Source organism: Tiliqua scincoides, chromosome 2 (assembly GCF_035046505.1).
Source record: "Tiliqua scincoides isolate rTilSci1 chromosome 2, rTilSci1.hap2, whole genome shotgun sequence".
NCBI lineage: Eukaryota > Metazoa > Chordata > Lepidosauria > Squamata > Scincidae > Tiliqua > Tiliqua scincoides.
The window spans coordinates 265,789,993-265,803,726 of record NC_089822.1 but is presented as its reverse complement, the minus strand read 5'-3'; the positions used below and the strand labels follow the sequence as shown (position 1 = coordinate 265,803,726).

The 13,734-nt window shown below is 49.4% G+C and overlaps 1 protein-coding gene across 2 annotated transcripts in view; it reads right to left on the bottom strand.

Moving 5' to 3' along the window:
• Positions 1-13,734, bottom strand: part of LOC136640319 (zinc finger protein 420-like) — a 152,490-nt gene that overhangs the window by 105,780 nt on the left and 32,976 nt on the right. Inside the window, exons 9-10 of one of the 2 annotated variants that reach the window (XM_066615361.1) lie at positions 12,702-12,791; positions 9,269-12,124 (exon numbers count right to left, since the gene is read on the bottom strand). In XM_066615361.1, the coding sequence (XP_066471458.1) occupies positions 9,269-12,124; positions 12,702-12,791 (2,946 nt within the window). Of the gene's footprint in view, positions 1-7,654; positions 12,125-12,701; positions 12,792-13,734 lie in introns of those variants that run through there. The other variant, XM_066615355.1, reaches the window with a different exon arrangement.

The window sequence follows — 13,734 nt, the reverse complement described above, 5'->3', positions numbered from 1 at the left end:
AAAGGATTTTTATTCCACCTGCCTCTGTTTACACCAGGAACGAAGAAGCTGAAAACAGCCCAAGCAAGAAGGGAGGATCTGAAGGAAATACAATTAAAAGACAAGACACTTGAGAAGCCCCCACCCCCTTCCCTTTCAGGGACAGTCCCAGGACTCAAACATGGTTCTCAGGCATCCCTCCCGTGTCCGGCTCTTCCTGCCACTCTTCCAGCTCTGACACTGCTCCCCCTTTGGCCTTGTCCTTGTCACACAAACCTCAGCACAGAAGCAGAGCCCTCTAAGGCAGCCCCAGAGGGCAGCATGCAGCTGGGAGGGGGCAGGAGTATCACAGTTCCTCTCCAGCCCCCCCCCCTTCCATTCGCTGGCCGGCCTTTGAGCCCGGTGTCTCTCCCCTCTGGGGGCTTCTCTCCCACCCACCCCAGGAGCCCTGGGACCCACTCACCGCCCCAAAAGGACCCACCAGGGAGGACTGTTTGCCTGGCGGAGGGAGGCAGAGGAAGTGGCGGAGCAGGGACTGGCTTCCATTCACTCCTCCTGTTAACCCTCGCGGTGCCTGTGCAGAGGAAGGAGTCCTGGCAGTGCATCCAGGCTGGACCCTCCACTCCCAGGAGGCATCTCCCGCAGGGCTTCCCTCCTCCCCCTCCCGGATGCAGCATCCGATGCGCAGCGAAGGGCAAGCCTGGGGGTCTCTGATGGTCCCCCGCCTGGTGCTTGCGGTGGGGCGGGCAAGGGGCGTCTTCGGGGGGGGCATCCCGTCTCCCTCCTGCCTGTTCTCTCTGCAGCACAGCAGGGCAGGCCTTCCCCTGCTGTCCTCCCACCCAGGCTCGGGTCCTGATGCCGCATCCCATTCCCTGCATCCAGGTCCTTCCCACTTGTGCACAGCTCCCCCTTTTGGGTCGTCCTGGGATGCCTCCCAGGCAGGTCCTGATGGCTTCTGTATGCTGCTGCTCACCTTTTCTTCTGCCTGCTCCTACGTGGGGCTTCCACTGACCAGGGCTGGCCATAGGCCCATCTAGTCCAGCTTCCCATATCTCACAGCGGCCCCATCAAATGCCCCAGGGAGCACACCTGATAGCAAGAGTCCTGCATCCTGGTGCCCTCCCTTGCATCTGACATAGCCCATTTCTAAAATCAGGAGGTTGCACATATACATATGGCTTGTAATCCGTAATGGATTTTCCTCCAGAAACTTATCCAATCCCCTTTTAAAAGCATCTAGGCCAGATGTCATCACCACATCCTGTGGCAAGGAGTTCCACAGACTAACCACACACATGGATGCAGTATCAGGCCCTGGAGACACTGCTCTCTCTGCCCCACATATCCAGCTGCACAGGATGGGAAACCTCTGAAGCCAAGAGGTGGGGGCTTCAAGCCCACCGCCCTGCCACAGGCTCGACTCCCAACGCATAGCACACCATATGAGTGTTCCCAAACTTTTTAGCATCAAGACCCACCTTTAAAAAAGTTTCATTTTACCAGCCACTCCTGTCTCTGTGGCTATAATGGGGACTGGGCAGCAGTGCACCCCACAAGAAGCGGGGATGTGTGGCTGTGGTTAAAAGTGGTCATAATCCTCCTTAGCTGTTCTCGGGGGGGGGGGGGGTCTGGCTTCTGCTAATTCAGTTAGTATCAAGCTTTTCAGCACTGCAACCAGGGTACATATTGTGTGGTTTGGCCATAATATCAGGCTATTAAGGCTGCAATCCTGTGCATGCTTACATGGAAGTAAGGCCCACTGAATTCCATGGGACCTGCTTCAGAGTAGCCATGTTCCCAAACTTTTTAGCACTTGCCAGAAACTGACGACTCCTGTCTAAGCCTCTTTTGGCATAATAAGAGCTAGAAACTTGCTTTAGTGTCATGAAAGAAAAGGAAGGGTCCAGATCCTCAGTCTGCAGAACAGAGTCCAGAATGAACTTCTGTGCCTAAAGGGGCTGACTGTGAGGAAGCTGGGCTTGGAGCCAGATTCAGGCTTGCAACTGACTTATGAGGGTGGCTCAGGCTTGCAATTGACTCCCCAAGTTAGGTTTTAGTGGAACTGGAAAAAGAGAGCAACCAAAATGATGAATTGATTGGGACACAAACACAAACCCCATATAAGGAAAGGCTACAACAATAGGGGCTCTTCAGTCTAGAAATTAGATGATATGCATATGAGAGTAAATGATTGAGACATAGAAAATTATGCATGGGATGAATAAAGGGTTCAGGGTAAATAAAGGGTAAATAAATGAATAAAGGGTAAAGAACAAGTTTTTTACTCTTGTACAATGCCAGAACCTGGAGACATCCACTAAAGCTGAGTGGTGAGAGAGTTAAAACAGACAAAAGAAGATATTTCTTTGCCAGCGTGTAATTAACCTGTGGCGTCACTAGGCTTTGTGTCACCTGGTGCTGGAGGCCAGCGTGTCACCCCATGATGTGCAGTGCACCCCTTTCTGTGCAGTGGGTGGTGCCTCTAGTGTCATGCGCATGCGCGAGGCTCGCGCACATGCACGACGCTAGATCTAACAGCAGCAGAGTTCGGAAGGGCTCGCAGGCACCTCCAAACTCGGCTGCAGGAATCTGTAGTGTCATGTGCGAGGTTCGTGCATGTGCACACCGCTAGATCTAACTGCAGTCGAGTTCAGAAGGGCTGCAGGTTTGAGGCTGTGGCGTCACGCGCTTGCTAAGCTCGTAGGTGGCGCGGGAGGGTGGCACGTCACCCCCTCACACCGCGTCACCTGGTGCGACCCACCCCCCCTGCACCCCCCTAGTGACATCCGTGACCTGTGGAACTCCTTGCCACAGTATGTGGTGATGGCATCTGGCATAGATGACAGGGCTAGAACCAGCAGGGCTTCCCTGGTGGGATCTCCATGGCAGGGTCAGTCCTTGTCTCCTGGGAAGCTCCTCACTCTCAGGCAGGCAGGTCAGGTTACAAAGACTTCCTGAGGGGAATGGCTGCCTCGATTCCCCAGAGTGGCCTGGCCACAGTCTCAGTTGGGAGTCTTCAGCCAGCTCACAGCTCCTTACAACGCAAAGTAGACAAGGAAGCCGGACTCCTCAGCAGCTGGAAGAAGCCCTCAGACCGCTACGTCACCCTTGACAGGCGGACGGCCTTCAGCAGCTCGCTCCCTCAGAGAGCCTTTAGTGGTGGCCATTTTGTTTGCCTGTAAGGCATCCTGATCTCCCCTTCTGCTGAGACGGAGCTTGCCTGGCCCTGCCAGCAGCAGCTGAGTTTAGAGTCCCTGACCCTCTCCATACTCGGACAGGCCACGGGGCTCAGCAGATTGGGCCACAGTGTGGCAGTTTATTCTCCCACCACAGCCTTAGCCCGCCAAACAGTGCCTCAGCGCAGGGGCGCACTGCACATGTCTGAGGGAAGGCATGGCCATGACTGGGGCCAGTGCCAGGTCCAGGATCCAGGCGTCCAGTTTCTGAGAGTGCACAGCACAGAACTCCTTGACTCCAGAATGGCCAGCCCTGCAGGGGAGCCCATTGATATGCCTGTCCCTCACCCTGACTCTGGCGCCATTGATTGGGGGAGCTGGCAGCACCAGCAAAAGTATCATTCAGGCTACGTCTCCTCCAACGCAGCAGCTGCCCCAGGGCCAAATCTTTCCAATTTTCCAGTGCCGGTGCAGCTGTGCCAATGGGGCGTGCGCTGCATCCTGTGGTGGAGAGGCAGTCACAGAGGCCTCCTCAAGGTAGGGGAACATGTGTTCCCTTAGCGCAAGGCTGCATTACGGCTACACCGGTGCTGGAAAGTTGGACAGGTTTGGGCTCCCAGAGTCCATTCAGAGTGGCAGATGCTGCAATAGGCAGAGGGGTTGAACTGCCCCCCATCCCTGCCAGGTCAATATCTGAGGAACAGGAGTTGCCTCAGCCCCCTCCTGACATGAAGCCCAGTCCTCAAGTGGCCACAACACTACTTCTGAGAAAGTGCAGAGCATCCTCACTTATGCCGCAGGGTTACACACATCCTCAAGGTTACAGCCATGTTGCTCCCTTTGCTCAGGAAGCAAGTTCTAGCTGAAGTAACTGTTCAGTGTTTTCCACAGAGGAACGCTCTCCTCCTTCCCCCCTCCATTTCTTTAATTAAGTGCCAAGACCCTCAACATCAGGGGGGAGAATTTTTACCTCAGAAACTGCAGCTGCAGTTAGGGGATTGCTCAGCTCCTGCCCAGGCACATTCTGCCCTCAGCTCCTCAGCTGAGGGGGGCTTTCTGCCTGTTCCGTGGGGCATGGAGGCAGCAGACCTACGAAGTCACGAGGTGACTTAACTGATGCACCAAGGCCTGGTTGGGACTATGTTACTCCTTCACGCCTCTGCACAGGGAGGCAGAGGGTTCAGGAGCTACAGGGCTCCTGTTAGCCATGCTCCTTGCTTTGGCAAACCGAGGGCCAGGCAGCCTTAAAAGAGATCTCCTGCCCAGCCTGTCCCTCACTCCCCAGCTTTTCCCTCCACATCTGCTGAGGAGTGCCTTAAGGACACCATTTTATGGGTTGTGGTTCCCTGGAGGCTTCGACACAACCACCAGCATTCATGAGGGCTCTGCTTTCCTGCATACAGGGAACGTTCCCTTTCTCCAGGGCACTGGGGGAAAGTGCTGGTTCGGCTGGAGGTGGGCCTGAGGGGATACTGGGATGCCACTAGGGCAGCAGTTTCTCCCCCAGGACAAGACTGCCCAGACGCAGGCTGCCTTGCAGTGTCCCTGGAAGCACAAAATTTAGTGTGAGGCTTATTGAAGGGTGTATGGACCAGACAGTGACTGACAAATTGGGGCAGCCCATGGGAACTCGGAAGTGAAAGGACAGGACTTTAAGTCCCACAGGTCCAAGCACCAGCATTCACCTCCCCCCCCCCATCTTCACTGGTTTTACTTCCTCTGACGTGTCTCCATCTAAGATGTGCAGGTCCCCATCATCCTCTTCATCATTCCTTCTGCCTTGAAGCTCTAAGGCTTACAGGCGCAGTCAACATAAGAGGCACCCCCTACTAAAGGTAACTGGCTTCTTGAACTGGGCACCACAAAACTCTAAGGAGGAAGGTGAACTCTTGGGGAAAGAAGCCACTGAGAATAACCTGGCAGGTTTTTCTCAGTGGACCTATTTCCTAAACAGTTACCTAAGGCAACTAGGAGTGCAATCCTACACAACTTAATAGCAGTGAGGTAAGGGCAGTGCACCTCCCAGCTAAGGAAACAAACATTCCTTTGCCTTGAGGAGGCCTCTGTGAGTGCCCCCCTACTGCAGGATGCAGCACACGCCCCATTGGCACAGCTATGCCAGTGCTGGAAAGTTGGTTAGGATTTCGGCCTAGGTCTCTGAATCTTGGCAGAGACTGGATCATCTCCTGCCTCTGCCACTCTAACCAGGCTATGTCTCCTTTCCTCAGGGTCCCACCAAGCCACCTGAGGCTCCCTTTCCGGAGACATTTAAATTCACCTTGGAAGCGGAGTGGGTGACACCGTCTCAGAAGAAGCATGCCTCCAAATTGCTCGGTAAGCTTTATTCTCTGCCTCAGAATACTCTGCAAACCACAGTTGATGCTCCCATTGCTGCCTTCACTTTGTGTACTGAGATTCCATCAGAGGGGTGAAGGGGACCCTTGGGATAAAAGGAATAGAGGTGGCCTACAAGTGAGCCTCGAAATCTCTTCTTAGGCCCCCAGGGCAGCTGCCACTAACTCCCTGATGTCTAGACCTACCTATTTTGGGGACAGAAGAGCTGGCCAAGGCAGACCCCAACCTATGCAAGAGTGCCAAGGATACGCTGAAGGAAATTGCTCTATCAGCAGCCCTTTCTGCAGATGCCGCTTTTGATTCTTTTCAATTAACCGCAAGATCCATGGCCTCTGCCTCAGTGGCCAGGAGAAACATCTGGCTCTGACACTGGGATGTCAATGCAGGTTTCTAGGCCAGATTGGTTGCCGACCCCTTTGAGGGGAATAAACTTTTTGGGGAGGCACTAGATCCTATTCTCATTGAGAACAGGGATAAGAGAAAGGTTTTGCCCACCCTCCGAAAGGACAATTCCAAATATAAACACCAGTCCTTTCAAGGTCACAAGCAATCCTTTAGTCCCAAGGGTCAGTTCAAGTTTAGATTGTCCAAATTTAAGCCCCATCTTCCCTCATTAGGAGGTTGTGACCCCACAGGTACTGGGAGCATCAGCCTAGGAGGATCATGGATCTCAAGCCTTGGGAGCGGTCAGCCTAGGAGGGTCATGCAAACACTTGGGTCTCTTCGGGAAGAAAGGCGGGATAAAAATAAAGTTGTTATTATCATCATCCTCCTCCTCCTCCTCCAGGACATAGTTTCAGGCACTTCAGGCATCTCCCACCCTTGAGGAGGCACGGCTTGGGTATTTCCAAGATTACCAGGGTTGACCCTGCCATAGAGATCCCGTTGGAGAACAGTGGGAGCTTACCTGTGAACTCCTCTTCTTGGTAGTTTCCATGTCTCACTTCCTGAAGCGTATTTTTTTTTAAAAAGAAGTCAGCAAACACAAAGCAATGGGGTGGTAGAAGATAAGGACAAAACATCCCTGACAGGTCCTCATTAGACTCCTGAACTGGGGGTGCAGTATGGTCCTAGTCTTTCTTGGTCCAGAATGGTGTGATTTAGTTATTTAGTTTAGTTTCTAGTGACAAAGTTCCAAACAACACAGTCCTGAAACGAGCTGGAATCCCTAGCATGTATGCACTGCTGAAACAGAGACGCCTGCATTGGCTTGGTCATGTTGTGAGAATGGATGATGGCCAGATCCCAAAGGATCTCCTCTATGGAGAACTCGTGCAAGGAAAGCACCCTACAGGTAGACCACAGCTGCGATACAAGGACATCTGCAAGAGGGATCTGAAGGCCTTAGGAGTGGACCTCAACAAGTGGGAAACCCTGGCCTCTGAGCAGCCCGCTTGGAGGCAGGCTGTGCAGCATGGCCTTTCTCAGTTTGAAGAGACACTTGCCCAACAGTCTGAGGCAAAGAGGCAAAGAAGGAAGGCCCATAGCCAGGGAGACAGACTAGGGACACACTACACTTGCTCCCAGTGTGGAAGGGATTGTCACTCCCGAATCGGCCTTTTCAGCCACACTAGACGCTGTGCCAGAACCACCATCCAGAGCGCGATACCATAGTCTTTCGAGACTGAAGGTTGCCAACAAAGTTATTGGAGTTCATCTGGATGGCATTTCGACACACTGGACTTCAAGGATGGACATCTACCCAAACAAATCAGAGACAGAAACAATCTGGGGAGGGGCCATCAAGCCTTTTGTAGTCTGGGGAATCGAGGGAGCCCCTCACCTCAGGAAGGCTTTGTAACCTCACCTGCCTGCTTAAGAGGGAGGAGCGTCCCAGATTACCCTGCCATGGAGACCACAGAGAAGGGGGATTCACCAGTAAGTCCAAATCTCCCCATTTTCTTATGTATTAGGAAGGAAGAATAGTCAATGGGACTTACTCCTGGGTAAGTGTGGGTAGGATTGCAGCCTAGGATTGTTAAGAATTTTCCTGCTTGATGATGTCACTTCTGGTCATGACATCACATCCGGTGGGTCCCGACAGATTCTCATTCTAAAAAGTGGGTCCCGCTGCTAAATGTGTGAGAACCACTGGCTCAGAGGAAAGTTGGGATACAAATGAAATAAATCATCAGAGAGGCACATGCAAAATACTGGCCATTATTTATAACAGTGTAACTATTCACCTTTTTGCTCCATAATGAAAGCCCAAGAAGTTAAAAACACCCTATACAAAAATACAGTGTAAAAGAAGGGTCTAAAAATGAAGCTAAAAACACAGGAGAATGTACAGCACCAGTAGGAACACAACATCACAAAAGGAGACAACTTACAAAACAGCAAATCAAATGACTGAAATATCCATTAAAACAAAATGCCCTTTTGTTGGTGTCCAAACAGAGAAGCGAACAGGATTTTCTCCATGTTAAAAAATCCCAAAAACCGGATGCTGGCACTGCAAATGGCCCATCTCTCATGCCTGTGCCAACTACACTCCATTTAGGGGCAGGGCATGCAAACAGCCCCCCTTGGAGGCCCACAGTTTGTGGGCAGGTTCACACAGGCAGGTCCGGTCCCGTTTGAATACTTGAATCCGCACACTGGGCATTAAGGCAGAAGCCGGAAGAAAACGGAAGATATGTTTTTTTCCACTATTGGGGTCACTCCGACCACGGCCTCTTCTGGCTGGAGGATCCTCTGGAGCAGTGATTTCCAACCTTTTTCATCTCACGGCACACTGACAAGGCACTAAAACAGTCAATTCACACCACCAGGTTTTTGAGAATAGACAAGACAAACCATGCTGCCACTGGAGGTTTACATCTCCCATTGGCCCTATTAATAAATTACCTTGTCCGTCATCGGTTCCAGAACAGATACAGGGACATGCCTGTCCCATGTAAAACAAAAGCCTAAAAATGAAGCTAAAAAGGCAAGAGAAGTTGCAGCCCCAGTAGAAACAACACATCAAAGGGGACAACTTACAAAACAGCAAATCAAGATGACTAAGGGCACAACCCTATCCTGTGCTGGAACAGGCAAGCCAGGAGGTTTGCACTGTATCCAGTGCAGGGTAGGTGCCAAAAACAGCTCAGCCAGAGGCAAGCGGAAACTTTTCCACTTATCTCTCAGAATGGCGCTCTTTCCCCTATAGTTCTCCTCGGACTTTCACCACCTCTTGAGGTAGCACAAGTCAGAGGAGAGCGGAGCAGCTTGGAGTCACTCTGTTCTATACCAGGTGTTCTATACCTCAGTTCGTGAGCCATTTGAGCCTCTTTGACATGGCATGAGTGGCTTGTGGAAGTAGGTTGGCAGAGCTTCTTTTTGCATCACAATTAAAATAAAAGCTTTTAAAAAAGTACAGCTGGATACAAACTAAGAGTCTAGTGGATTAAAGTCAAGTGAGTAAATATTTAGTTCACAGTAAGTAAATCTGTTGCCAAATTTAAATACTTCTTAACTATTATGGTTCTCAAACTTCTCTGCTGTGCTTCTCAAATTTCTAGTCTATTGTAAATGTTCTTATGTTAAGCAAGTTTGGCATTCCCTGATTTATGTTTTCTCCTTTGTGTGCGTTTCTTGATGCAGGATCAGATATGTACTCTCACTGAAGCTCTTTCCACACTCCAAGCATTTATACGGCTTCTCCCCAGTGTGGTTTCTTTGATGCACAGTCAGGCTGTGGCTCCTAGCATAACACTTTCCACACTCCAAGCATTTATATGGTTTCTTCCCTGTATGGGTTGTTCGATGCAGACTCAGGCCTCTGCTGTCAATGAAGGTCTTTCCACACTCCAAGCATTTATATGGTTTATCTCTTGTGTGGTTTCTTTGATGCACAGTTAGGCCTCTCTTCACACTGAAGCTCTCCCCGCACTCCAAGCATTTATATGGTTTCTCCAACATGTGACTGTTTTGATGCTTAGTCAGGGAATCGCTCCTACTAAAGCCCTTTCCACACTCCAGGCACTTATATGGTTTCTCCCCTGTGTGGATTCTTTGATGCAAATTCAACCTTGAGCTTACAGAGAAGCTCTTTCCACAGTCACTGCATTGATATGGTTTCTCTCCTGTGTGTGTCCTGAGATGCAAAGTCAGATCCCCACTCTGAACGAACCTCTTTCCACACTTTAAGCATTCATATGGTTTCTCCCCTGTGTGGGTTCTTCGATGCACAGTCAGGTTTGAGGAAATACTGAAGCTCTTTCCACACTCCAAGCATTTATAGGGTTTCTCCCCTGTGTGGGTTCTTTGATGCACAGCCAGTTGTGTGCTGTGACTGAAGCTCTTTCCACACTTCAAGCATTTATATGGTTTCTCCCCTGTGTGGATTCTTAGATGCTCAATCAGGCATTTTCTCTCACTGAAGCTCTTCCCACATTCTGAGCATTTATACGGTTTCTCCCCTGTGTGGATTATGTGATGCACAGTCAGGGAAGACCTCACACGGAAGCTCTTTCCACACTCCAGGCACTTATATGGTTTCTCCCCTGTGTGGATTCTTTGATGCTTAGCCAGGGTTGAGCTGTCACTGAAGCTCTTTGCACATTCCAAGCATTTATATGGTTTCTCCCCTGTGTGGGTTCTTACATGCACAGTAAGTTTTCCACTTTCAGCGAAGCTCTTTCCACACTCCAAGCACTGATACGGTTTCTCCCCCGTGTGGATTCTTTGATGCCCATTCAGGCATTTTCTCTTATTGAAGCTCTTTCCACATTCCAAGCATTTATACGGTTTCTCCTCTGTGTGGATTCTCTGGTGCCCATTCAGGCATTTTCTCTCACTGAAGCTCTTTCCACACTTTAAGCATTCATATGGTTTCTCCCCTGTGTGGGTTCTTAGATGCACAGTAAGTTTTCCACTTTCAGCAAAGCTCTTTCCACACTCCAAGCAATGATATGGTTTCTCCCTTGTGTGGGTTCTTTGATGCACGGTCAGGTGTGAGCTTACACGGAAGCTCTTTCCACACTCCAAGCATAGATATGGTTTCTCCCCTGTGTGGATTCTTTGATGCTTCACCAGGGATGAGCTGTCACTGAAGCTCTTTCCACACTCCAAGCATTTATATGGTTTCTCCCCTGTGTGAGTTCTTACATGCACAGTAAGTTTTCCACTTTCAGCGAAGCTCTTTCCACACTCCAAGCATTGATATGGTTTCTCCCCCGTGTGGATTCTTTGATGCCCATTCAGGCATTTTCTCTTATTGAAGCTCTTTCCACATTCCAAGCATTTATACGGTTTCTCCTCCTTGTGGATTCTTTGATGCCCATTCAGGCATTTTCTCTCACTGAAGCTCTTTCCACACTTTAAGCATTGATATGGTTTCTCCACTGTGTGGGTTCTTAGATGCACAGTAAGTTTTCCACTTTCAGCGAAGCTCTTTCCACACTCCAAGCATTTATATGGTTTCTCCCTTGTGTGGGTTCTTTGATGCCTAGTTAGATGTGAACTCTCACTGAAGCTCTTTCCACACTCCAAACATTTATATGGTTTCTCCCCTGTGTGGATTCTTTGATGCTTAGCCAGGGTTGAGCTGTCACTGAAGCTCTTTGCACATTCCAAGCATTTATACGGTTTCTCCCCTGTGTGGGTTCTTACATGCACAGTAAGTTTTCCACTTTCAGCGAAGCTCTTTCCACACTCCAAGCATTGATACGGTTTCTCCCCCGTGTGGATTTTTTGATGCCCATTCAGGCATTTTCTCTTACTGAAGCTCTTTCCACATTCCAAGCATTTATAAGGTTTCTCCTCTGTGTGGATTCTTTGATGCTCATTCAGGCATTTTCTCTCACTGAAGCTCTTTCCACACTTTAAGCATTCATATGGTTTCTCCCCTGTGTGGGTTCTTAGATGCATAGTAAGTTTTCCATTTTCGGTGAAGATCTTTCCGCACTCCAAGCATTGATACGATTTCTCCCCTACATGGATTCTTTGATGCCCAGTCAGGTATTTTCTCTCACTGAAGCCCTTCCCACATTCCAAGCATTTATATGGTTTCTCCCCTGTGTGGATTCTTTGATGCACCGTCAGGTATTTTCTCTCACTGAAACTCTTCCCACATTCCAAGCATTTATATGGTTTCTCCCCTGTGTGGATTCTTTCATGCACAGTCAGGTTTGACCTCTGACTGAAGCTCTTCCCACATTCCAAGCATCGATAAGGTTTCTCCCCTGTGTGGGTTCTTTGATGCACATCCAAGTGTGACCTGTGACTGAAGCTCTTCCCACACTCCAAGCATTGGTAAGGTTTCTCTCCTATGTAGTTTATTTGATGCATAGTCTTTCCAGCTTCTCTTTCTGGGTCAACTGAGATGACATTGAAGTCCTTCCTATGAAGAGCATCAACTTTATTACTCCATTCCTGTGTGTCACTTCCATACTGCTCCTCTGATCTGTCGTAATGCCCAGCTTTCTCCCTTGCATGAGTCTTATTATGGAAGATAAGATCTGTGCTGGTGCTGAAGCTCTTTTTCATCTCAGACAATATAAATGCTGGCCTTCCCTCCTCCCACCTTGATCCATCCTGGTTTCTATAAATTACTTCCTGTACATCATGCATGGATGTTTCTGGTGACACCACTTGTGGGTTCCTTTTATCCTGTTCTCTGTTGCTTCCTGGAACAGAGAGAGAAGCCTGATGAGCAGCCCAATAGAGAAATGGGACCTCTAATGCCCACACTTTGGTGTATTTTCTCAAAAGGAAACGCCAGCAGGTTCAGTGGCACTGACTCCCAGGAAGGTATTTATTAATTTATTTCCAGTATTATTCTCCTTCCTTTCTCCCCAAAGGGTTCCAAGGCCGCAATTCAAAGCATTGCTTAGGACTGCAGCCCTCTCAGTAAACCATTCATAGCTAGCTGTTGTGCAAGAGTAAAAAAATTACAGCTACTTGGCTTGTTGCAACCTGACTCAGCCTGGGTTTGGGGCAGCTTTTTTCTCCTTTGTAGACAATGTTTCTTTGGAAAAGTCACAAAAGGGGTCCTCCCTCTGGATTTCCTAAGGCTTCACAACAGTTTCAATGCCATATTATCTGTGCCACAGGGCAGCACAGACGTCAGGTCCGCAACTGCTTTTTCCTTAGAGGACATGTGGCCAAAATTTTGCTTACAGTGGTGAGGTGTCTCCATTCAGCCAGCACTCACTGATCCAAAGCTACTGTTGTATTAAGCAGTATTGTGTGTAATAGAATTACCTGCTGATGCCTCTTCTTCCTGGAGCTTCTGGAAAAATGTACACTCCCCTTTCTTCAGTTGAGTAACAAAGGCAGGTTTGGGAAACTCCTCTGAGAAAGAAACAAGAGAATGAGTTCCTTCTAGATACAAAATATCAAGCCTTCCTCCCCACCTGCAAAATGGCTCGGAATGGGACAGGACAGAAGGTGACCTCGCGGAACTTTCGCGCATGAATGAGCTGCATGGTCACCTCTGAAAGTGTCTGTCGTAAGTACAGGCTCACTGCTCATGAGTGCTGGAATGATGGACCAGTTGGGAATCCAGTTGTGAATGTGAAACCAGTCACACTCTCAGCACATGGAAGGGAAGCCTCAACCTGATGGCCAGCTGTCCCACTCCTTTTCTGGCAATTCCCTCTCTGCAAAAAGACTGGGAATTTGGGCAATCTGAGAAATGAGGTGGCCTTCTCCTGCATTTTCATCTCCTCAGCAAGACTCTCCCTAGAGCACCAGATTCTCACTCTGGAACAGCCATAGCTCAGTGGATGCATACTTGTTTTGAACACAAAAGACCCAGAAACCATCCCTGGCATCAACTCAAGAGAGAGCAGGGAGACATCCCTGCTTGAACCCCTGGACAGCTTCTGTCAATCAGTGTAGACAGTACTGAGCCAGATGGGTCAGACTCAGAAGGCAGATTCCCTCTGTCCCAGAACACCATGAATGCCTCCCCAGCAATGTCTAGGTTGTGGAGGAAGAGCTGCTTAAAGGGCTAAGACATCCCTTGTCTTCCCCTTGGGTCACAATGTTCTTCTTGAGCAAACCCGTTTTTCATAACAGGAGAAAATGCTAAGATCTGTCACTGAAGGAAAACAAAACAAGGAGGACTTAAGTTGACAGTTTCTCCATTTGCATCCAATGCCCAAATAGCGGTGGTACTCCAGCAGGTTCAAAAGATTTTGCTGATGCCACAACAGACAACATCCAAGATGGCTTCAGCCATAAGCCCTGTTCCAGCAAACATACACAGCTCTTGGTATCAGAAAGAGATGAA